Raw genomic sequence first — 26,334 nt, forward strand, 5'->3', positions numbered from 1 at the left:
GTGTAAATGCTTCCTCTCCGCTCCAGGGTCCTTAAAGATCTCGTTTTCTGTAGATGGTAATAAAACCTGTTTTCTTTCAGTGGTCGTAGTAAATAGATGGTTGCTAAAGGTGATGTGGGATTGCTGAAACGGAGGGAAAGAATAGCGGGAGGTTAGATGTGGCGCCGTATGAAAGGGGAACGCATCTCGAACTTGGATCCAAGGAACACGTCGTGAATGAAATACGTTCTCTGTTAGCAAAACTGCCAAACTATCGAGTGCGTTTCTCATGCTCATTAACACTGGACTTTAAGAACCCGATAAGAATGCAATATAAAATCAAAGAGCCCCTAAAGACTGTGAGATTATATTTAATACTCTCCTATCACCAGTCCCTGAGTGCTTGGCAAGAGAACCGGTGACATTTACTAATCAGTACCCTCTCTTATTTGTCTTGGCTGAAAGTCTCAAGTCCTCAGCTTATTGAAGTTATTACAAATGCTCTCCATTAGATTCTGTTTAACTTCCTGGTATTTGCAGTTGAACTTGATCACAATGTCACGGAGGAGTTATGTCTTTAAAAAGCGATACAGAAGTCGCGATACCATGTATGTAAATTGCAAGTTTATTTTCTTCCTTGCAGTCTTTGTTCTTAAACATATTCTTCATGTTTGACATTCATTCTTCTTACCATTAACTACCCCTGACGTTTTCCTGCACCTTTCTGGCTGCGTAGAAGTTTGTTTTGTGTGAGAAGAAAATGCTGTTTCTTACTAAAAGATGACTTAGAATGTTCCTTTCTTTTGAGCATCCTTTGGAATAACCCGTAGTGATTCACCCCAGTAAACTGCATTTTGTTCTCCTGAAAGCTGGCAAACAGGAACAATTCCTCGGTAAAGCCGTGCAGGACGCAAGGCACGAGCAAGTGCAGAGCTGTTCCCTGCGGCACGTTACAAGAAATTTTGGGCCACGGATCCCTCCTAGTTTTGAACGTTTTTCCTGCAGCACTCTACCACCTTTTTGTTCAGACTTTCAACTGAAAAATAAATGGTTATGAAGTGGTCTGTGGAGTGCATACCACGGCTTTGCAGACTGCTGCTGGTCCACAAACCACAGTTTGGCTGCTCTACAGTGTTCCCAATTGTGCTGGGGTTGCCCTTAGCAGTGAATGGTTGGTTTATTCTTTATACTCTGTTCAGCCCTTGGCTTGTTTCTTGCCAGCCAGAGTAGTGCTGTTCATCCTCCTTCACTCACCAGCCAGGAAAGGAAATTCTTCCTCTCAGACAAGAGCTTTCCTCCCTTTCCTCTTAATTCCGGGCACATTCGTTTCAAATTCCCAAGACAGTATATTGAAAATTTCCTGAAGTTAATAGGGCTTCACAAATTTACTTACTACAGAAAATGTAAAATTTTGGTAAACTCTTGGCCAGAAAGGGCTATAAAATCCCTGTATTTTAAAAATACGGCTAATAGAAAAAAATTCTCAAGTGCTGAAATGGTTTTCTGTGGGTTCCTTCTCCCTCCAGCTCTACTATGAAAGGGCATGGTCTCTGTGACTCAGCTGTTGTAGGTCGTTAGCCGATGCCTTCCAAAGGGCTGATCCCATTTAAGCCCAGGCTCACAGGCGTCCCCGGGGTGAGCCCATCCCGCGCTGTTTGCCGTTTTCCCGAAGCTCGTCTCGTGCGTCCTCCGTGAAGGGTTTGAATAGGCTGATTCTTTAGCAGTTTGTGCAGTGATGGGGCAGCTTCCCAGTGGAAAACGAAGTGGCCGTAAAGAAACACAGTGTAAGCCCGGCAATCCCAGGTTTAATGCCAGGCTCACGCGGTCCTTCTCCTCATGAACCCACCTTCCTTCGAGGTCTGTTACCAACAGAGTTAATCTTGTACGCACAAATAGCATTGTTATAGCACAAATAGCATATATTATCAAGCATTAGAGTGCTTTTTAATCAACTCATTTGGCCTACATCAGCATAGATAGTTTCTGACCTTTTCCATAGCTCCGCCTTGGGGGTTTTTGGGATGCTCATGTTTTAAAGGCATTCCTGGGCAAGGCTTTCCTAGCTTGAGTGACAGTGTGTTTATAAAGACCAAAGCAGCAAGTATCAAAAATGGGCATTAATCATTACAGTGTTCAAGAAACTTTAGGAAGCTCGGATGAAGAGTGTCTCTTTGTGCTGGAAGGTAAAAACAGTTATCCAAACTACAGGTGAAAATGTTTACACAGAAAGCGTCTGGATTAAAATTAATATTAAGACAGCTCATTCCCTGCCAATACTCAAATAACATCATGAACTGGATTAACACCCGTGATGGTTTTTGCACAGGCTGTTGCGGCTTGTGAAGCACATCCATAGAACAGCTGTGCAGAGAAGGGAACTCATAGTTCTATTTGTATTTCAAGACTTGATATTTTGATGGCAATAGATCAGTTTATTCAACTGGGAGACTCCATAGTCTGTTAGTGAGGGCAAAAGGTTGAGAATTTTGCCACTGATTTACCATGTAACTTAAGGCAACTCAATATTTGGACCTCAATTTATAGGTTTTCCAAGTAGAGGTTTTTCTTCCACTTAGGGTTCAAAATTTACTGTTTGATCTTTTTGTGTTTATGTAATGATTGTTTGCAAATTAGTTCAACAGATTTTGTATTGGTTCTGTGTGCCGTTTTGAAATTCCGTGGTGTCCAGGATAATGTTTGTACTTGGTTAGCGATGTACCTAAAGTGTGCGGTAGGATGAGTCGCTGCGCAGTAGCAGTGAGTTTTGGATAACTTGGCTCTACGCTACGGGAGACTTCTCCATACAACGCCGAACTTCGTGGAAGAACTAGAAAAGCAACAGCTGTTGTGACAGGTGTTGCATTTTGCACGAATCAGCTTTTGGGTTTCACTTCACAATTGGCAAATTGTTAATAAATAAACAAACCCTCTCCTGCTTGGGCATTCGCTATTTGCAGCGCGCAGAGCTGTTGATGGCAGGGGTGATTAGCTCTTTACTGCTGCGGCAGCGGCATTTGTCAATATAATGAGTAATGGCTTTTCACGTCTCAGGCAAATAGTAATGATGAAAAATACTTCATGTGCTTTTTTTTTTTTTTTATCATAAAATTGTCCTGGGGCACCATGGAGTGAGACTGTTATTGTGATATTTGCTAAAGCCAGATCGAGACAGGTAGAAAGTGATGAAGAGTCTCCGTGTGCGTCAGAGCCAAGTGAGCCAGCGCGTGCGAGCACCCAGGTGAAAAGATTCGGGTTTTTTATACCAGCCCCACCGTGTCCCGCCTCTCACCTCTGCTGGAGCTGCCACAAGGGGGACAGTTCTCCTGTGGAGACGGAGGAGCTGCAGGCCCTCGCGGGGTGTCTGGGGGTGGCCATGTGGGCTGGTACCTGAGAGAGTGCTGACGCTCTGTGCTGGGGGGCTGTGTCCCATGGGGCGCGTTGTGCTCCTGGCCTCCGTCCAGAAGAGCACTTATGTATGCGAACAATTCTATTTGTTTCACTGATACTACTCGCTTAAATACCTGACCGGGTCAGGGCCAGCACTCTCAGGACTGTGCAGGATAAATCTTTTAAAGGAATAATTAATGGAAATTATGAAGAACAAGATTTGTAGCTTAATAACAGTGTTCTCCTCTGAGCTGAATTGCAATCATAGGATGGTTTGGGTTGGAAAGGACCCTAAAGATCCTCTAGTCCCAACCCCATGCCTTGGGCAGGGACACCTCCCACTAGACCAGGTTGCTCAAAGCCCCGTCCAACCTGGTCTTAGAATCATAAAATCACAGAATGGTTTGGGTTGGAAGGGACCTTAAGGATCATCTCGTTCCAACTCCCTGCCCTGGGCAGGGACACCTCCCACCAGCCCAGGTTGCTCCAAGCCCCATCCAGCCTGGCCTTGAACCCCTCCAGGGATGGGGCAGTCACAGCTTCACCTCCCTCGCCCTGCTGCCCACGCTGCTGGGGATGCAGCCCAGGCTGCGGGGGGTTTCTGGGCTGCCAGCGCACGTTGCTGGTTCTTCTTGAGCTTCTCATCCACCAACACCCCCAAATCCTTCTCTTCAGGGCTGTTCTCAATCCATTCTCCGCCCAGCCTGGAGTTGTGCTTGGGACTGCAGGACCCTGCACTTGACCTTGTTGAACTTCATGAGGTTGGCACAGGCCCACCTCTCCAGCCTGCCAAGGTCCCTCTGGATGGCAGTAGGATAGAGGTGCAGAACATAAATGAAGCATGTGAACACCTGAGCTGCTGTCTGTGTGTTGGACAGGAGAGGTCCTCCATGGAAATACGTGTTTTAACTGGTGCATATCGCAACTGGTCAACGGGTTTTACCTGCTTAGAGACCGTTCCCTGGCAGTGGCAGAGGCCGATCAGGATTAGGATGTGCAGTATCGTGTTGGTGTGGTTGCTGTGCTGGTAGGAATGTTTCTCAGTAGTGCAGCTGAGACATTTTTTAAAGCTCATAACGGAAGAAAATGGGAGAAAGTGTTTGCTGGCTGGAAGAAGATGTTTGCTCTGTGTGTGAATTGTTTGCGTGTGCGCGGGTGATCGTGCAGACAGCGCGGTCATCGCATCTTAGTGAAGCCGGGGAGCTCGCCGATTAACGACAGCAGATTAGGCACAGTGGGGACAGAGCCTGTGATTTCACCTGAAGTATTAATGTCAACTTGTGCGCGAGTAAGAACCAGAGTCCCTCAGCTAATTTAAGGCAAAATAAGTGTTTTCAGGATATTTTTTTTTTTGTGATGGGGCTGCATGGTGTTTCCTGAAGACAAAGCAGGGATAAAACAGTGTGGGTGGCACAGCCTGGGTTCCAGAGCTGGAAGTGATGTCCTCGTAATGGTGACCTGGGATGGGCGGTGCGAGGGGCTCTCTGGAGTGGGCATAGAGCAGGACAGCTCGGGAAGCGCTGCTTGGGAAGGGCAGACAGCTGGGCGCTGGTTAAAACAGGGAAGTGCTTGCTTAGCCTTGGTCTTACTGACTTCAACGGCGACCTATTGAGGTCTTACTAAAGAATCAGACGATAATGCAGAACAAGTTATTGAAACAAAGTGCTATTATCTGCATACTGACTTCTGTGGAATTATTGGGCGTTCTCTTCTGTTTCCAACTTGGAGCAGACGTGGAAATACTTCTTAAAAATCCAGATGCACAGCGATACAGCAAGGGCAGGTTCTAATCTGTCATCTTCGTCTTTAGAGTTTGCTCAATGCATCTAAGCCACGCTATTTTAGTTTTGGGGGGTTTTTTTTTGTTTTTTTTTTTTAAATGACAGTTTATCTGAGCTCAGGGAATGAATGGATAACGTTACTATTTACATAAGCTCATTGTGATCTGTCTCGGTAATGTAATCAAATTAGGGTTAACTGCAGCTGGAGAATGCCAGCTTGTAAACTGTTTTTCAAAAAGAATCACATGGTGTTACTTGACATGTTTAGTATACATTCAGGAGGCTTTGCAAAAATTATAGCACATCCCTAACTAATGTAACTAAGTCGGGATTCTGTTGCCACCAGTTCGCTGAATCCAGGAAATGAAATGCAGCAAAACTCATCAGCAGTCGGAGGAGATACACCTCCAACCAGATTCCTGAAGCACAAGTTTTTCTGACGTGGCTGCTGCTGACATGTTGTCTTTCTTTTGGCTAAAATCAACATATCAGTTGATAGAAGAAGCATATGGTGTAAATTTTGAGTACATTTAAGAACATCTGTGTTAACTGCAAAAGTGCAGCCCACTGTAGACGTCAAGCACTATATTTAGTCTTATGGCATTCGCATGAGATGAAGTCCAGCCTGAGCTAAGATTACCCAATGAGTAGATTTTCAAAGTATCTTTTGTTATTCTTATTAATAAACATCGCATCTGGTACTCAGTTTCCCTCTTTCTCCCTTTCTCATGTAATTAGGAGGTACTATTTACATCACAGAACTGCTGTCAGCAAGTTCTCCTTTGGTCGCAGAGAGCCATCTCCCAGGACAGTCCTTGCCCCTCAGAGCTCTCAGACACTTTTCATTCCAAGCTGGGAATGCAGAAGAAGAATTTTGAAATTTCCTCTGCCATTCAGGAAGGTTTCCGCAGGCTCCGTCGGAGCCTGGGCGCTGGTTTGGCAGCAGGAGGTGTTGGGTTCCGTCCCCTGTCCCTACACGCACGTGGGACCCACCATACCCCACCCGGAACCAAACCGTCCCAGCGCCAAACTCTGGGCCTGGTCTGTTCACCGGGGAAAAGAGGAAATTTGGACTACATCCAGGCATGGGCCGTGTCCAAGTGGATGCAGAAAGTCTGTGGCAGAACTTAGTCCTTACTGTTGAATTTTGGACATAGTCATCTTTCTTTATAAAATTCCAGTGTAACGGAGGGGTGGAAAGTATAATCTTGTAAAAAGAGTTCTTAGTCTCCCACTACTGCTCAAATATCTTTTCCCACACATAAATGGTCTGATAGTTTGAGTGTGGAGATGGTTCCATCAAAACTAAAATTCTTCATGGAATCAGGGTTTGTTTCCCCAGAAGTACTGCGATAGAAAGAAACTGAAAAAATATTTCACCTTGTCAAAAATCAGCCATTTTGAAATATTCTGAATGACCGGTTAGATAAACAGCCACTGCCGCTTTTCTGTAGAAGTACCACTTTTTGAATACATATGAAGTACTTTTTACAGAAATTCTGTTCTCTAAGAATTTTGAAATTCGGGATCTGCTGTGAATTGAAGGGAAAAAAAAATAAATACAGTTTGAGAAACAGAACTTGCCCCTTGAGCGCAGATCTGTCCAAACCAACAAAAGGAAGCTTGTGTTGGCATTCGGATTCAGACTCAGGAATTCCTGACTCTTAAGCCTGTTTATACAGGACTATACCACAGCCCAATTTGCACTTCATTTTAATTTTTTTTCCCCTCTACGTTTATGGTCATGTTGAACGGGTGGATTATGCACTCTGAATGCACATACTTAACCAATTGTATTTAAAGATTTTTTTGCATATAATAATTATAGTTAAGTGTCTTCATTTGGAAGCAGCGGTCTTCCAGGAAGGCTTTTAAGTCATTCAGCATAGGCGTATTTATATTACAGCTCTGAAAGTTTCATGGCCTAATTCTCAAAAGGCTTTTGAGGGTGGCTGGTTCCCGGTGAAAGTAACGGGAGCCGCGAGTGCTCTGCACTCGAGAGCAGTCAGCGATTCCCCAGCAGCTCGGCGACACGTGCTCCTGACTGCGCGTGATACTTAACTTCCAGTATTTCAGGCTGAGATTTCAGCATGCGTATGCGCACACAGGAGCGCAGGAACACACACAGATTTTTATTGCTCTGGTATTCACCTCTTGGTCCTATTTCTTTCAGCTACTTTCTAAACCGCAATTTCAGTATCTATTAGTTGTAAAATACAGAATGGTTTAGGATTCTTACTATTTCAGACATGACACGGTGTTATTACAGCTGAGCTTGGAGATATTTGGCAACATTTCTGAAATTTGTAAATTGGTCGATCTCACCTGGGCATGGTCAACGGGGTCCAAGAACTTTGTGCCAAATCCTCAGCTGCTGCAGCACAACCGAGCTTCCTTGATTTTGTCAGAATCAAGTCAACTTACACCAAGAGAAGACTTGGCCCATTATCGTTTTATCTTGGGTTTCCTTGCATTTTGATCTCTGTTCCTCGGAGCTTTTTTCAACTCTTCTTTGGTAGCCAAAATACATTGCCTGGGCCCAGAAGTCTTGAGTCCCTTGACCCCACCCTGGCACTTGAGTATATGTTTAACCTCAAGACATCTGAGGTCCCCGCTGAGGTCAGTGAAGCTGCTTAAATACGGCTGCTCCGTCAAGTCCGTGTAGAGTGTGTTTATCCTGATGGGGCTACCCAGTCTGATATAAAGTTTAGGTACTTGACCTCCCCGAATGCCTGCTGACCTAGATCTAATCAGAGGTAGAACACAGCAGCGTTTTAATGACCTGTATCACCCCACCCCTGTTGGAGGAGGAATTAAAGAGCTTCCTGGGCAGCTGCGGGAAGCGCTGAGGGACCGAAGCATCCCCGGCCCCACGGTCAGTCCCTGCCGTTGGGATGGGGCTGCCGGTGCGCTGGGAAGCTCTTGGCTGAGCACCTGGCTACAGGAGGCGAGAACATTCGTCTTTGTGCGTCTTTGTCCCAGCGTTGCACGGGGATGCTGAGAATGCGATTGTCACCAGCCCTGCCCCTGTCGCCGCTCCCGGTGGGGCGCTGGCAGGTGGCTTGGGTCACTCGCCTTCAGAGAGCCCACAGGTCTCCATCCTCTTCGTGCCCATACTCCGCATCACCCGCCATTCGGGAAAGCAACGCACGTTCTTGTCAGACAAATCTAAAGAAATTATTTATAGAAGCTACAGAAAACCTTAATATATGTGGGAGAATACAATAGTAGTTCTGGTAGAAGCCTTCCATCTAACTTCCAAAATGTCTGTGTCGCCCTTTTGCGGTTGGGAGTTTTGGCCTTTAAGCATAATGATGATAATAATAATAAGTACTATTTTATAACATTCTTAGATGCAATCCAACTTAATTTTTTTTCTATTTTGTTTTTTCATAGCAAATACTGACTGATCCCGAGGTGACGTCCCAAGAGGGCAATATCAAAAAGGTAGGATACGGATCAATCTTATGCAAGTTGTTTTACTGTTCGGCTTTGAAATACACCCAGACACTTTTTTCTGTACTTACTTTTGAACAAAGGTGTGTATCGGAATGGCGACGTAAAAGTTTTCCAATATTTGCTGTTGCTTTTTTGGATTAAGTATTGTGGTTCTATTGGCATATTTTTCTGTCTTTTTGTGATTCCAGTATTTATGAAAAAGAAAATCGCAGTTTGAAGTGTTCCTTGACTCAGCTACAGTATGAACAGCTACCAGTCCAAATCGAAAAACCTCATTTACCTCTTTTCCAGTAAAAGAAAATGTTGGTCCTTTGTTAAAAGTGCTAAATTTTTAGAGGTCACTTCACCATATAAATGTGGCTTTGGTGAAGTCCAAAGGAAAAGGAACAGATACATGAAAGGATAAAATTTAGCTCATATGATGCATTACCGATGCTTTTCATCACATTGTGATGCTTAAACTATAACACTGACCGGAGAAAAATGTGTTCCAAATACAGCCCAGCTGTATAAATGTCTTCATAGTAGCTGTGAGGCAGCCTCAACACTACATATTTCGGTAGCCAGTCTGCTATTTTGGTTGGGGTTATTCTCAGCAACACTAAAATGACATTTTTTCCGTGGCTATCTTTTGGTTAACGGCTTTACTGAAGTGAAGTGTTACAAGCCACATTTGATGATAGCCTCTCTGGATGTCTAGAGGTAGCGCGTCCTTGTTGAAATAATGAGCCGGCTGTAATTCTTTTCATATGCAATTGTCTTCTAATGGCTTTTCACAGTTCTACTCATAAAATATGAGTTTTTGAAAGTGGAACGTATTTTAAATCGGAACTTGCAGCAGCTGCCATTTTTATTCATCCATTTAGGCCAGCTTCAATACTGTTTCTTAGCTCTGAAAGCTAAAAGGAAACACTTGTTTCACTCTGCCAAACAAAGTGAAATGTAATACTTGTCAGGCTCCAGAGTTAGTTTGGGAAAAGGTATTTAGACACGCGTCCGGTATGGACCATTCTAGTCTTACCATGTCGAGAAAAATAAGCTTTTATTTTAGAAAGCCAGGCCACCAGTATGAAACGTCCCTTGACCATCCAATGACCTTGCAAAGGACCTGTCGCAATACGCCTGAACTTTTTACCTTGTTCATCTCCATAACTCATTTGGTGTTTGTCTCTGCCTCTGTGGGATCCTTTTGTCTGAACAGACATGGTGACAAGGTGGCAGGTTCTTATTATCACAACGCACTTACCACAAGGCTGGAGTGAATTCTCCATGGCTCGGGACTGCTCAGTATTTCTTTCTCAGTCTGTAATTACAATATCACAATAAAGTTCTACATCCCTACCTCACAGAACCCACATTGCCCTAAAGAGAGCAGGCTTTCCAGGAAACAACGTAGAAGGAAATGTTGGACTGGCAGCTCTGTATGTTCAATACATGGGTTTGTATTTAAACTTCATTACTTTTATTTCAAAGGAGAATGTTGCAAAAACTCTGGGTCTTTGAAAACTACTGTGTCCTTAAATATTTTCCCGTACAGCAGGTATGAAACTGGACAATGATGATATTTGACAAGGGGGGAAGGACCGGCCTTCCACTTCTGTCTTTTAAATGCATTGTAGAGAAGCACTAGTGGGAGTTTATGAGGTGATAAATTTATTGAAGGATGGGCAGTAGGGTTTTACAGCTAGGGTAAAAAAGGTCAAAGCAGTAAGGTAAAGAGTTCAAGTCTAAACTTTATGGCTTGTGAAAAGGCTACTGCTAGACAGCTTTTCAGTCAGAAGAAAATGAAAAATAAAGAATGAAAAATCATTCTGTACAATTTTTGTAGTATCTTAAAATTGTTTGTAAGTAGTACTCTAGCATTTTGCTCCAGTGGTACAAAACCCTCTTGGGAGAAGATTTCCTTTTCCAACCTCTCTAAATCATTCAGTTGTCATATCCCTGAAGACACAATAGTTGAGATTTGACTTCAATTTATTCCTGTTCCTTCAGAGATAAGTTGGTGGGGAGAAGGTGACTGAAGACAAATGTAACTGTAGTGGGTGGGCGAATTCAGACGAGGAGAGAAGGAAGTCGGAGCCAAACAGAAGGACGGTCATTTTCAGTGGCTCCTTTGACTGACTGTTGTATCACAGGTTCAGAATTGGGTAGTAACAAGGACTAGAAGGAGAAAAAAGATCTCTAGAATGCAGAGAAAATCTGTAAAAATAGTAAAATAAAAAATAAAAAAATAGAGCAGGGAAGGGAGGCTTGATAGGAGTGGGGGGTATAGAAAGATGCACAAGAAGCAATCTCTGCTCTAAGAATTGACCCCAGGATTATTTCTGCTGTTCAGCTGCCCGAAAAAAAAAGCTTGATTATGTAACGTTTGATAAACTAAAAGGCTGTGAAAAGTCTGAAGATGCAGCATAGCAGGCTCTATTAATATATATTAATATATTACACTATTGTATAGTAAAGCAGGTTCTTTTTTGGCTTGCAGCAAAATAAGAAGTATTTTCCCACTATGCCCGGTATTTTTCAGTTTGTATTACTGTTATTTCTGCTGGGACCACTAACACCAGAAAGCTGATTTGTTTGTTAGTGGTTGTCTCACAAGAGTTAAGATTTCTAGCAATATTATTAAAGGCTCTATATCCAGGATCATTTTTCTGTATCTGGAAATGTGCCGTGCCGTAGACTGAAGCGTGGTTGTGGTCCTACCAAGTTTTCCTTTTGTCTGCTTCGCTTGCTGGTATTTAGTTTTAACTTGCACAAATGCACATCAGCTCCTCATGCTGTTCGTTTAATTTTAAATAATCGATTGTGGAAGTAATGCTAAAATTGGAGATTCACTTTTTTAGTGAACTGAATGCACACATTCAGAGAGGTGCACAAATATGTAAGTTATACCTGTGGGCACGTTGTCCTGTATTCCCAAACGTCTTTTTTCCCAAGCCATCTTTCTGCAGTCTGTTTATTTTCCTTAGAGAGCAGCTCACGCATTCTATTGCTCTGAATTTTCTAAGCTTCTCCACTGCATTCAATACGTTGAAAAAATCAGGTTGTTATCATTATCTTCATTGTCGTTCTGGTTTAACTGTGAGAGGGAGATGAAGGACGTAGACTTCCTCCGGCAGGAAGCAAGGCCAGTGTCCGTTACGAGACACCTTTTTTCCAAGGAGCCATGCTAGGTGTATTTCTCTCTCCTCTAAAAGTCACTTTGGCTGATGGTTTGGGGCGCGCAGTGAAGGAGGCTCTGTGTATAGAGCTGCCGGCCAACCTCCTCTGGATGGGCTGTTTTTCTGACCGTGGTGACAAGAGACCTCAGGGACTTCTCTCTTCTGTAGACTCTCTATTTAGTTTCTGTTTACTTAGAGGGAATAGCCTGAGGGGCTACTGGAGAGAAAACATCTGTGGGAGATAATCTATAGAGTTATCTATCTATCACTCTTGTCGACCCTGTCTCCCCTGAGAGCAAGCTGAGAGACTTGTAATAAAAAGGCATCGCTGAAGAGGCTTTAGGGACAAATAAAGAGACATGTTAAGGGCCAGCTGAAAAAGGATAGAAGACATTATTAAAGCTCAATAGCCGTCTTATCAAAATCCAATAGGATAGGCATTTGGCAAAAGGCTTTAAATTTATTCTTTGACTTTCTTGAGAGCTTGAATTTATCCATTAACAAGAATGTAGTACACAGGGAGCGGGAGATGCTATCGGCTTCAAAAGAGTTGGATTCGATCTGGTATTGTATAAAACGCAACAACAAAAACTGAAGACAAAACCATTTTTTCCCCCTACTTTGGCTGACTTCATACTTACGCTGCAAAATACTAGAAGCTGGTAACGTGTAATGCTGGTGACGCTATAAACTAAAAGTAATTTATTCAGCATGGTAATTTATTCTCTACTCCCAAATCACATGTTTATTTTTTTTCAATAAGGTTACTTTAGAAACTGTGTGAGATGAGAAATCTTGACCTCTTAGAAAGCATCAAGTAGTAAACAAGGAACCTAGGTAGATGGAAAGCTTTTATTCCTGAAACAAAAGTAAAAGCCAAATAATGTTTTGTTACTGCAGATACAAAGCGGGGTAGGGCCATAAATCTCTCTAGCTTTATTATTATATACAAAATGCTACAGGTCACAGGAACCATCTGATACTTCAGAAACACATTGTTCACACAAGATGATTGATTGATAATTATGATAATTTGCAAAATGATTATTTGGGTATTATAACCATAGTTTGTCCCACTGGATTGCTGTGAAGACATTTTCTATATCATGGGCCGTCAGAAATGGCCTCTGGCAACAAGGGATATGGCAGGGTCTGGCCGGTCTCTCCCGGTGGGACCTGTAGGGCTGATGAATGATGACCCAGAGGAGTAAGAAATCAGACTTCAATAAGCAGTCAGGAAGGTAGTTAGAGAAGAGCAAGGGAACTGTTAACTGTCTTTTGTGGAGCAATTACTGGCTGGGCCATACACCCCCAGGCCTCGGCGCAGGCTGTCGTAATATTCTACACGCAGAGAGAGATCGACTTCCAGATTTTCACCCGAGCTCTTTAAAGTTCCTGGATTTGCGGCACTTCGCATGAAGTACATTTGCATTTCTGCACTTTATATACATTAGGAATATATTTATTCTCTGTGTCTGGTAAAAGGTGTTCTAAAATTGGTAGTAAAGATTTAAAAATCCGAATTTCAGTGATACTTCTTCACCTTTCAGTTCTGTGTATTGAAGAATCAAACTCCCAGTTCTAGTGGTTTTAAACCAGTCTTCATACTTACTGAGAATTTACACTAGTAACCAGACCGAATCGGTTTTAAAATATCACCTGCTTTTGTGTGCTTAAAATTAGCTTAGAAAAGGAGAGCGTGTGGTTATAAAATGTACCATTGAGAGCTGGGAGACAGGGCTGCGCGGCGACCAAAGCTGGAGGTTAATGATGCTTCACAAACCCCTGCGAGATTGTGGAACAATACCCAGTTATCATAGTTAAAGTCCAGTTTCAACACGATCACTGCCTTACAGTTACTATTTAAGAAAGAGCTTTAATTTGCTTGCTTTATAGGTTGTATCTTTATGAAATAAAGGTATGTTTAGCTGCCACAAACAGAGACAGCTTTGAGTTGATTTTTATAATCTTTTCTTGAATAGACTTGCGTCATTCCAATAAGCCCTGGACAAAAGAGTGGACAGTTGTCTGAGAGTCTTTTTTATAACATTTCTCTCTTTCCATTGTTGGGGAGCTGCTAATAAAAGAACCAGGAGTCCATTAATTCAGTGAATGAACATATAGTAAAGTCAGTTCCCTCTTGAGAACAATAATGTTGCGGTCAGCTTAGGTTTCCATGGAAACTAAGTACTTCTAAGAAGTTTGCATCCTTGATTTTGCTGAAATGAAGCATGTAAAGTAAAAAAAAGGTGTAAGGCTGGCGCAGAAAAGTCGGCAAAGAAAGCGATGGTTAAATTATTTTGCAAGAATAACATTGTACGTTTAATTTCTGTGATACAGATGTTTGGGCTTGATTGTATAGAGCGTGTGTATGACAAATGATTCCGTAAAAGGCCTCTGGGGGTTTTGGACCTATAAATCAGGCCACGTGAAGAAGATGAGCAGTGGTTAAGTTTGCTCTCTCCGTATCGCCAGTACGTTCCAGTCAACTGTAGCCACGTGCATCACAAGAAGATGTAAACAGCCTGCCCCAGCACGGGGCTGTGTTTCCAGCGGTTTCCATAGTACAGATGATGAGGGTGGTTAATGGCAATGTACCGTGTTCTCTCCTGGCAAGTTAATGCAGAGTATGGATATGGTGTGAAAGCCTCATACAATTTTAAATAGGACCTTTTTGTAAATCAAGTTGGTTCTTTTCCTCCCGTCCACTGGAGGCGAGTTCATACGTAAATCACTCCAGCCACCAGTGCAAACCAAAGAGCAATGGTGTTGATTTGTTCTTTTAGCGCTAATTTAGAACCTGCTGTCTTATGTTCGTGAGTCGGTGAATTGCTGTAGCTGAGAGGAAAGTGTCCGAAACGTATTGCCGAGCTATTTATACGCATTGTTCCAAATGACATGCATCTCTGCTGAGCAATATCTCTTAAGATAAAAGTGTCCTTTCAACTTCAGGCATAGACGGTTATGAGAGGTCACCTTGTCTTCTTATAATGCATCTCAGCGTAAACACGCAGGCGTTATGGTGGCCTCGAGTGATTAACAAAACCAGCTAAGTTTTTTGGCAGTGAGGAGGCGGGAGGCTGTTCCCTTGACAAACCAACCCAACCCACCCACATGGGCGCGCGTCGGGGCTCTGCTGCATCCCTCAGTCGGAAGCGCCAGGAGGAGAGGCAAGGCCAAACTGCTGCCTTATTTAAGCCCTGGCCCCACCAGTGGTCTGCTCGAAGGGGGAAAAAAGCCAAAACCACTCCACTAGTAATTTATAATAAGTGTCAGGGTCATATTTCAGCATCAGTGCAACCTCATCTCGTTAGGGCAGAAATGGTAATTCATTAGCTAGCTGTCAAGTAATTCATTCTATTCCGTTTTTGTGCAAGTGCTTCAAAATATCTTACGTTCTGTGGCCGGGCATTCGTAGAAGAGCCTGTTCAACTGCCCGTCCACCCCAGGTTCTCCACCCGGCTGGGTCGAGCTCTCCGTGGGAGCTCACCTGAGACCTGCGCTTCCCGAGGGCGGGCGGCTCTGTGAAACGATGCCCATAAAGGAGAATTTTTGGGACGTTCTGGCGGAGTAATGGGTTATGCTAAAGATGTATGCAAATTTCAGATGTAGAAACTTTTTTTAAACCCCACACATCTGTACTTTGGGTTTGTGAAAACAATCACAACCACACGTTAACAGTTTTAACAGTTTTCTCATAATCCTGCTTCTCTCTGTGTGTATATCATTTTAGTGATTCCTTGTTGAAAAAACACATGCCATATCATATGGGAAATGAAGAATACTTTGCATACGTGTTTATTCATTTGAATCAAGATATGTTTTTAATTGTGTGCATATCTTTGAGCACGTACTTTTTCTTTTTTTTTTTTTCTGCTAACAAAATGAACTGCAAACTGAAAGACTGGCATTTATGTGCCGCCTGTAAGACGATTACTAGTGAAATAATATTCTGGATGATTAGGAGGTATTACAGCCTCTACTCAGTTTAAAAATGCCAGAATGCCCCAGAGATCCCCATGAATCTGCTGCCAGCCGGCCCCTGTCAGAGCTGAAGGCAGCACTGTCTGGAGCCCAAAATCAACTTCAGGAAGGTCATGTGAAAGAAAATCCTCAGTCATCAGGAAGCCCTTGGCCTCGTGGCCTTTCTGACATTTTCTGACAAACCTTAAATCACCAGAGTAGACAAAACATCACAAATTTTGGAATGATAGCCTCTGGGATTTCAAAACTGTATGTTAACGGGGAAGGTAACCCCCCCTCGGTCCCCTCGGCGGTTCCTCCTTGGCTGCAGCGATGCCGGAGCGTTCCCGGGACCGGGGCTGGCTCGGAACCGCGCCGGGACCCGCCGGCAGCACGAGGGTGCTGGGCCCGGTACCGCGGCCATGAGGGAGCCGCAGGCACGCCCGCGTGTGCGTTACCACCAGTTATTTACACAGCACTGGGAATATCCATCAGTGCTGTAAGAATAGATTGCACCGAGCGGGACAGGTTTCTGTTCCAGGGTGAAATTCGGAATCGGGATTTATTGTATATATTACATACATTAGAGAAGCCAGATGGTTCTGTTAATGTAATCTGTGATCTTGAAGGTGTGTGCAGTATTCGGTTAATCACATTGTGCAGCCGTTAAAGAGAATATATATCAGGTAGGAGGCCTATTAGAGCTCGCGAGCTAAAAAGAAAAACCTGGACAGTAATTGGGGAGGAAAGAAAAGGGGGGGGAGTAGCAGGGAGAGTGACTCAAAGTTGGCTCCTTGCACCTACGGTGCTGCTTTAAAAAGGAAAAAAGAAAAGCCAAAAAGCCAGGGAACTGGATGCCAGTGACCTATAATTAAATATATATATCATAGCAAAACCAGAAAATGCTTTTGTTCTTCCCCCCCCCCCCAATATTTTGCTCTAGAAATATATCAAGGGTTTACAAAGCAGTAAAGATATGACTGTTGTCCCACGCACGTTCCGGGAGTGCCGTATATTTTGATGATGCCAGTTAGATGGGCTTTTAGATTAGATGAGGTTTTTATGAGATTATAAAATATGTGTTCTGAATAAAACCCCAAATTTATTTTTCATAGGGCAGTTTTGGGAGGCAAAATAATTACTAGAAGTCAGCTATTCAGTGATGTTCAGTAGTACCTTCTGTCGTTACCCATGGCCATTTCAGCATGCAAGAGCAGCGAATTAAGTTCATTCCCTTTGCTCTTTGTAGTAGACACAGCAGTTGCATGAATGAGCGCTGTATGCTAAAACCTGCAATATAAAACCAGACTTATTTGAGGGTAATGAGCAAATTTTGGCCCCACGTCTCAATGATTGTCTTCAGAATTTTTTTACTCAATATGGATGTTTCTTTTCCCAACACCATGAGTTTTCAAAACTTTATTTCATTTCGAGTTGGGCCAAAAATACTTCACTTAAACCTAATTGAGTTATACTTTCAGATTATTTCCTTTAACTTCTGATAAATTTTAATTTCTGTGAATACTTTGACTTGATCAAATTGTAACTTTTCAACAAAGTAGTTTTGGGTTGGGAAACGTACAATCAAATTCTAGTCTTAGCTGTAATTTCTACTCCAGTAGCAGTGAGCATTTATGTAGTATTTAAACTGATGGGGACCTGCCGAGTCCAGAGTCCAGAAGCCCCTGAATGCTGATGCAGAGACACAAGAGCTTGTGGGGCTGATTTTGTCCTTCCCAAGGAGGAGATAAAGCAGCAGTTGAGGAAATTGCAACATCTCCAAGATCCTACACTGGCATCATTAATTTTCGGACCTACCCGTTCAGCCGATGTTAGCCTGCGCTGGCCGGGGCAGTGAATCTGTGTGCCCTGGGCTGGCAGCTCCGGCTGGCAACCGAGATTGCGCCATGTCCAGAAAAACGGGACGTAGCCTCTGCTTGCATGGATCCGCTTCCCATTTTATGTTCGGCAGGTTCAGCGTAAGGGTCAAGGGACCTGCTGAAATTGGCAGATCTGAGTATTCTTTCATGCGCGTGGGTGTATCTCAGAGTAATGGTGAGAAGAGGGACAAAGTCTGAACAAAACTAATGCTATTTATAATTACCTCAGAGTTGTTCAGGGTGACCTACGAGTTATTTCTTCGATTGCAACCTGGAAGACAGACATGTATTTTATTTTTCTTCTGCCCACTAGCTGATCAGCAGTTTCTAAATTTAGCAGCTCGTGTCAGGATTCATAACCAGTAAGAAAGGGGCGTCCGATGTGGGAGCCCAGCGTGCGGCGGGGGGGAAGCGCTCGGCTCCCCGGGAACCGCCCCGAGCCCACGGGGCTCCGCTCACACGCCGTCGCCTGCCAAGTTCGCAGCCCCACACACCGTCCTTTTGACATGGCACCGCTCTGCAGCGTGTAATTCCCTCTCCTGTTGCCTTTGCTTTTACCTTTATTGAACTGGCAGTAGCTCCTTTCTGACAGACACACAACCCTGAAGATAAGATAATGGGGAAAAAAGCGTGAAATGTGAACATTATCTTTCCATCTTCAGTTATGACTTGAGTAATTTGCACTGATTTTCCAGCTTTAGCTTGGTGTTAAGTTTTGAAGGTCCCCTGATTAAATTCCTGAGCCGAGAAGAAGAAACATCATCTCTTTTAGTGCTGCAGAGGGGGGTTTTGTGACAGTTTCTGGCCAGTGGGGCAGCTGTGGGGATTTGAAGATTTGAAGTCTGGTTACTTTGAAATTTACAGTTTTACCTGTACTATTTGATCAGCTGTTAATGCACACAGAAAGGTTGCACAGAAAAAAAAAAATAAAAAAAATAGTAATAGTAGAAGTAGAGGAACTTAATTAAAGTGCTTAAATCCTCACTTGGCTACCCACGTGATCCATTTATTTTTTTCTTCTTCTCCCACTCCCCCCTGCCCCCCCCATTTTAAAATACAATACAGAGGTACAGAAAAGAAGTATAGAAGGCTGTGGAATAGATTATAAACTAGTTTATAAACTTCAGAATAAGTTTTCCTCATACTTCTATTTAGACTTAATGTGTCCTGTAAGTAACTGAAATGAAGAAATCTTCTGTCATATGGAGGCGTCCTCTCCATGGTCTCCAGGAGTCAGCCGATGATTTTAGGGTTAGTTGAAATGGATGCTGGCCTCGGAGCAGAGGGAGTTTAACTTGCTGCTGAGCATTTTTCCAGATCATTAATAATTACTGTAGAGATAGTTATGCGTATCTGCTGTCAGAACACTTCAGACTCTGGTTGGTGCAATAATTCCTTCTGTTCCAGGAGAATAAATCGAAGTCCTAAAGGAATTGTTTCTCTTAATTTCCACTGGAATTTCATTCTTAAGCTTCAGCTTGCGTCACCCAGAAGACTAGCCCTTCCTTCTACGCGGTCTGGTGGGAACTCTGGAAGTTTACATAAATGCTATTGCATCGAGGTAGTTTTTGTGATAGTGCTAAGGTGGTATAATTCTTCTTTCCTTAAGAACTAGATTTAAAAATTAATCAAGAGGAATTTTCACTTTTCATATTCCCTGCTGCAATTACATATATTTATATATAAAACCAGAAAAGTATTGACTTCCATTGTTCATTCACTTCCCTTAATATCTAGTTAACTTTTTTTCTCTTTCTGTAGTTCTGCCCAGAAATAGCTTGAGGCTACCTGCTGCGTTCTGTTGGCAAACCCAAGCAGTCTCTTACTCGGCTACCGCTGCCTGGAAATGGAGATTAATAATTTTCTTTGCCACAGGAATCTTTAAGAAGGTGAATCCTGAAAATCTTGTGGAAAGAGTTCAGCTATGATGAGGCCCAGGTTGCCATGTAAATCTCTACACTAAGGAAAACAATCTTCTGAGACGCTCAGCTCTACTTCGGTCTGTCTCGAGTTATAATGGTCATTATTCTGACATAATTCCCTTTCTGTTACCTCAGATGCTTAATATGGGTGGTTGTTTCTTTTTCACCTTATTTCCTGTTAGGAACAGAGGTCTGGAGCAATCCTGTCGGGTTATTTTGTCCAATTTCCTGCAATTGCATGCAAGTGAGGATGTGCGGTCTTTCATGAGTAGACTGTGCCCCCCCCTTAAGTAAGATAATTTCTTTCAGGCTTTTTGTTTTCTGATGACTAGAACATGTCTTCTAAGTTCCAACGTAAATTTATTCCTGGCAGTTTATATTTGCTGGTCCTTTTGCCAATAAAAACTTTTAATTTGAATGGTATCCCATCTTCCATTCCAGTTCTGATGCTCACCATATGCTGGTTTGTTCTTCGCTCTGGTGGGCTGACTGCAGGCAGCGCCGTAGCCCCTGCTAAGCAAACCCGGCTTTGTCTGTACCGCCCTTGGTAAAAACTGGGCAGCCCTGGCGTAGGGCAATGTTAGGTGTGAAGATCATACTCCTTTTTCCAAGGCTTTCCTGGATTGGTGGATGTCTGATGTCTTACAGTAGCGGCATCCAGCAAATCCCCATCCTCATCCTGAACTGGGATGTCTTCAGGCAAAGCACTTCACTTTGTGCCCAGGCTGCGATTCGCACAGCTGTACGATGAATTTTGCTTTTTAAAGTTATTTAAGTCCAAGACAATGAGTTATAATATTAAGAAGTAGATGTTTTAATTATTATTATCCAGATAACAAGCTTTTCTCAGGGTAAAGAAGTCAGAAAAACGAGATTTAGTATTTAATTCTGATGCATGTCGATGTTATTTCTGAACCTAGACCAAGGCTTTAGCCATTTGCTATGTCAATGTTTGCGTTCTCGTGACTTAAAAGTGTTACACAGGCAGAGGCTAGTAAAATGGCCATGACCGTGAACACAGATTATTCTGAGATGATTTTAAATGGCCCTTTTTGCTGTACGATAGGAAGGTTGGCAAACAAGTCACTGACGAATGTCAGAGTTTGCTGTCTTGTTTGGTTTGGAAACTTTCTCAGAAGTTTGGATGCATCTCTGAAATTCATCAGAACCGCTTTGGTCTGCAAAACACTGATGAAAACCTTGCACATGATTTTTTTTTTTTTTAAATTAATTTCTTCTAATTCCTCACACTAACTGGGCTGGAAATACCCAAGAAATAGGTTTCCTTGTTGTATTTTCTCTGTTCTGTTTGTAATGCCAGCCAAAGTCTGAAAGTGTTAGAAGCTTATGTACATAAATAATGAGAAAAGGAGCTAATGGATTTTGTCTTTTTCTCTAAGGTTCAGAAACGCCTTAGAGCTGGACAAGGCTTTGAGTGTGTTTTCCTTCTTGCAGAGGTTTAGTGGAATTAAAGAGCAAGGACCATTTTCTTTTAGTATATTTAAATGGATTGTTCCATAACAAAGCAGAACCACAAACGTAGACATGGTTGGCAGAATGAGCAGATTTTAGAAGAGGACTAGATAGTAAGTGAATGGTAAATGTTAAGAATAACAATTGGTTTATTGTATAAAGGTGATTTATTGTGTAAAAGGGGCGGATAACCAAAACATGCCTGATTGCAGTGCTGGGAGATTTGGCCCCCACCTCAAACTGCCTTCGGAGGGATGTGGTCCTGCGCGGATCTCTTTCAATGACTGGAAACAATTGCTTTTACTGTCATAATATTATGCCAGAGGAAAACCCTTCACATTTTTGGGCTTTGAAGAGGGAGAATATATTTTTCAGATATGTGGCTAACTTAATATTTGGTGTCAATCAGACAACGTGCTGGACTCCCTTTGGGTAGGAAAAAGCTGCTGTCGATCTCATTCACCGTGTCATCCTGTATCTCTGCTTGTTCTGTTAGCCTTGTGCTTTTCGGACTCTTTTTCTATGATGCTTAAATATGTCAAACGCTGAATTATAATAGCCATGTGTTTGGCAACTCTGCCGTTTGTGAATAACCATACCTCCCTCTCTCTGTTGACACAGCCACGATTTACCTTTGTTAGGAGCCCTTCTTCCCCCAGTTTGTTTTCACTAACGTAAAGCAGTTCACCTGCATTTACCCTGCTTACACAGTGCTCCTGCTTTTCACGCTAACACAGCACATCAAATATTTGCTTGATTTTTCTTTAACTATCTACCTAAATGAATAACCGTTTCCTTTTTAAAAAAAGGAAAAAAAAAATGGTGAGCATCTTAATTCGTGGGTCACAACTGCAGAGGGGCCTCTTTAAAAGAAACTGAAATACTTTAAATAAATAGATTTGGTCTGATCGCGCTTCTACTGGAAAACTTCTTTAAGATAAGCAGGTGTCATTCCATAAAATAAACAGCTGAAGCTAAAACTCATATTCTGCATTAACCTAAAGGGCGATCACCTGTATCACACGTCCATCAGAATAAGAAGAAGCCAGCCTTGTAGCAAAAAAAGATTTGGGTTAGATGTTAAGAAAAATGAAATACTAGAATAGTTTAGTACCTGAGTAGACTCTCTGGGGAGGAGATAAAATACCTGCCACTGAGGGCTCTTAAGAGGTTTAGAGAAATACCTGCCAGGCTGGACTAGACGGACACAATCCTGCGCTAGAACAAGGGACAGCCTCGATGACTTCCCCAGATCCTTTCCAGCCTTGCTGGTTTTTATGGCGCTTACAAGGTTATCGCATTAGTCAGTGGGAAAGCGAGCGGTGGAGGGAGCGCGGCCAGAGACAGAACCTGCCTTGCCTTCGCTAGCTCGGCTGCGTGTGCATCCCGAAACATGTGAGATGGGGGCCCTGAATGCTTTTCTTCTTATTTTAGACTTTTTTGCCTTTTCTTTAACTGTACCTCGTAGGTTTTGTGCTCTTTGTTTTCAGTATTCCTTATCAGTCAAACATTTATCGCCATTTTCAAGTGGATTTGGTGTGCAGGAGAGCTGGCAGGTCAAGAGAGAGTTGATCTGAAGGGCTGGACATTACCTCCTAAACTCCTGTGTAGTTGAGTTTCCCAGTATGGAAACTGGTTGATCCAGATTCTCAAATATGTCTGTATACACACCTGAACAATAGACAACCAGAGAACAAGAAAAGAAAGAAGAAAAAAAAAGTCCTGGTTTTTGTAACTGTAAGCGAGATTTCTGAATTCATATAATGAGGAAAAAGGATGATAGACTGTGGAATAACAGATGCGCTGAAGGATAGCAAATTAATGCTGAAATGCATTCTGTGTTCATCAAGAAGATTTAAGGTGTCAAAATATTTTTCTGTTTCAACATGGAGGTTATTTGTCCTTGCGGCTGACATTGCTCAGTTTCTATGTATCGTTGCAATGGGTGGAAACATCCTTTAACTGCCAGACAGCACTTACCGATAAGGCAGCCAATTAATAATGTTGATTTGAAAAGCCCAAGAATAGGTGAGAAAGCAAAGTCCTTTGGTAAGTCATATTTGCACAGTATTAAGAGTCCCCTTTTACCTGATCTAGTAAACATGGTATTAGGAACTCTGTGCTATTGAAAGGTTGAGAGACTATAATGATACGTGTAACTGATAATTGCCACTCCTAACTATTCAGCACCCACTTATCATGCCTTTTGTACATACGTGCCTTTGAAAGAGACAGCTTATGGCATATGTATTTCTCTTTCCTAAATACTGATGGGGTGACGTTTTTTCCGATACATTGACCTGTTTTATCGAAGAAGTAAATGTAGAAGAGGAATCAGTGTTTCCTTCGAAGTTGGTGGCCCGCAAACGGTAGACTTTACGTTAGGTCTGGGTGTGCAAACAGCCGCCCTCTGTTTGCTCAGCTGACGCCACGGTCTGCTCTTACCGCATTGCTGCGTGCGCTCGAGAGACAGGATGGATGCAGTTTCCGATGGAAACAAAAAGTGATCTAAATCTGTGAGGAAATGCAAAAGCAGTTCATGGAGGTAACTGTAACTAATTCCACGCAGCCGCTTGTTGCTTTCGGTCTTTGGCGTGAATCCGCTCAGCCGCAAGCAGCAGAAAGGCTGAAGACGTCAGACGGTGACACGCAGGACTAGTCTGAGTCACGAGGGAGGCTCGCGCGGAGTGGAAGTTGTCAACTGGCAACAGAACGTACTCCATCGTCTGTATCTGTGTATGTTCCTGTACCCTTAAAAAGGCATAGAAATGGAATTAATTAGAAGTAGATCAAGCTGTTTGATTAAAGGGCTTGTTTGTTGCCTAGTCGTATGTATAGGTATAGAAATGCAATTAGTTTGAGAGTGCCATTAGCAGTGTCAGAGAGCAGAAGTAATAGAGCTTAACCCTCAGGAGAGCCGCGCGGCAGAGCAGGGCGTAGCTGTGATCCCTTGCTGCGGGACGTGCGTTATGCCACAAGAACCGTTTTTACCTCTTAACTCTTTCTGTGGAGCGACTTCCAGCAAAAGCCATCCTGTTCTGGGCAAGTACACCCCGTGCCAGCGCCTTCCTTCCTGCAATAGACAGGCTTGAAAACAAGAACTGCGTCAAAGGCTTTCTTTAAAATATGCAAAATACACAAATTCGTTGGCTTTCAAAAAATGCCTTAAAAGCGCGGCTCTGAGGATCGCACAGGGAAAGGACCTACTTAAGTGTCTGCTTATGTATCGTTGACCTGCAGCTGTTTGGTGTGAGAGTCTGATTATAATCCGTAGGGATTAAAAGGAAGTCTCCCCGAAGCGACGGTATTCGGGTGCTGTACGTGCTGCTGCCTTCAGCAGTTTAACTTTATCAGTTGCTACCTAAATTCACATCGATGTATTAGAACTTATCTGCTTTTCTGGTCAGAGAGCGGACTTTGAATGCTGCTGGGATCTGTTTTAATGTGCGGCGTAGTCTTTGTGCTCTGTCGTCTTCCTCTGTCTGCGGGTGTGAAGAGGGGAGCCCTGGCAGAACGTGACCCGTGCCAATGTCTGCCTTGTCCTGGCTGAGTGACTTCTGAGGTTCAGCATTTCTGCCCAGTACGTTACGTGTTGCTGCTCTTTAATGAAAACACTCTTGACTTAAGTGCCGTAGTGTAAGTGTGCAACCACACAGTTCGCCGCTGCCAGCTTGCTAATATGTCGTGACGGTCCACGGTCGTGAAATGCTGGAACGCTTTCCGGGGGAGAAATATCAACGTATGTGGTACCCATCATGTGAGAAAACGTTCACCAACATCAGCCAGGGTTGGAACAAACCCACCCTTAATCATCATAAACGTATATTATATATCTGTTTGTTCCCTTGAGAAAGTGCCTTACTTTAGATGAAAAGAAATGCACTTCATATTTCAGCTGATAATGAGAAGTTAATAAAATTGGGATTTTGTGCAATGCAGGACCTCTGACATCTTAATCTTTATTAAAGAGACTTAAACTACCAGGAACTGCTGGTGCTGACTGGCACAGCCAGACTCGAGAAACACCAGGAGAGACTGGTCAAATGAACTGTTAAACAACTCTTCCTAATCCATCAGGAAGAAACAATAAGTGCTGGAAACATCTATTTACCATGCATCAATCACGCTTACCTAAGCAATTTCTAAGTAATTATACTTCTGTTATATAGTTCCTGAGATGACTGGTCTGAATGAGACATTTGCTTTATTAAAACAAAAAAATTTACTTTAGTTGACATATCAAATGGTGTTTCACATTCTGGCAAAGTAGTAATTTTTCCGGACATAACCTCTGCTAATTGTAGTGTTAAAATCCTAACTGGAATTCAAATAGCTACTTTTCCCTTTTAACAGCTGGACAAAAGGAGGGGTTTAAAATGTTTAAGTGGTAGAGATTTTGTCTGTTGAGTTTTGCTAAGTCAGTAAAAAAGTGTTTGGACCAGCTTGCCAAGGTGTGACCTATGGGAAGACGATGTTTTGGAGGTGGGGGGATAATAATTGATCTTTGCTGCAGTAAAAGCTTATTGCCTTTTCTTTCTTTCTTTTCTTTCTCTCTTTCTCTCTTTCTCTCTCTCTCTTTCTCTCTTTCTCTTTCTCTCTTTCTCTCTCTCTCTCTCTTTCTCTCTCTCTTTCTTTGTTTCTCTCTTTCTCTCTTTCTTTCCTTTTTTTTCCTTTTTTTTCCCTGCTTGCTTTTATCCAAAGGCACCCATGTAGGGGCAGGGAGAGATGCGCTTCTCTCAGAGCCGCTGGTGGGCTGCAGAGCAGAACGAGTGGTGTACGTCCAGCTCTTCTGGGTCCTGGTGCCGGAGGTTTAAAAGTTTTGCTTATATTTTTCCTGATCAGTATAACATTCTAGACTAATGGATAAATTAATGAAGAGCAATTTGTATCTCCATTTTATATAGCTATACAAATATAGTGTCTTGTGTCCTGTTGACCTTTGATGTTTGAACGTTGTGGAGTTATAAAAACATATATATATATGTGTGTGTGTTTTACAAACCCATCATTGTGTGGGGCTTTGAAATGTCGTTTTCTAATCCACTCAGAGAAAGGGGAGGGATAGAGTCTTTGTCAGTATCCAAGCAATTAGGATAATTAAAAAAGAAAGCTTATTGGGTAAACATGCTCTTAGATTGTGACCTCTTAATTAATGGACTACAGGGAGAAATTACAGCAGTGGCAAGATAATTAACACATGCATTTAAAAAGAACTGTTAGACAAGGGTATTATAGGATAGTAAGACACAGACTTGAATCACCGAAGGACTATGGAGGTGAACAAACACAGTTGAACGAGACAAGATTTGCATGTGTGAGTGCCCCGGCA

At 42.8% G+C, this 26,334-nt stretch overlaps 1 protein-coding gene across 3 annotated transcripts in view; it reads left to right on the top strand.

Annotated features, from left to right (window-relative positions):
• PRDM16 (PR/SET domain 16) overlaps positions 1 to 26,334 on the top strand; it is a 345,169-nt gene that overhangs the window by 174,548 nt on the left and 144,287 nt on the right. For all 3 annotated transcript variants that reach the window (XM_074609605.1, XM_074609606.1, XM_074609604.1), the window contains one exon: positions 8,544 to 8,594. In XM_074609605.1, coding sequence (XP_074465706.1) covers positions 8,544 to 8,594 — 51 coding nt within the window. The remainder of the gene's footprint in view (positions 1 to 8,543; positions 8,595 to 26,334) is intronic.

The sequence above is a fragment of the Larus michahellis genome, chromosome 16, assembly GCF_964199755.1.
Source record: "Larus michahellis chromosome 16, bLarMic1.1, whole genome shotgun sequence".
Taxonomy (NCBI): Eukaryota; Metazoa; Chordata; class Aves; order Charadriiformes; family Laridae; genus Larus; species Larus michahellis.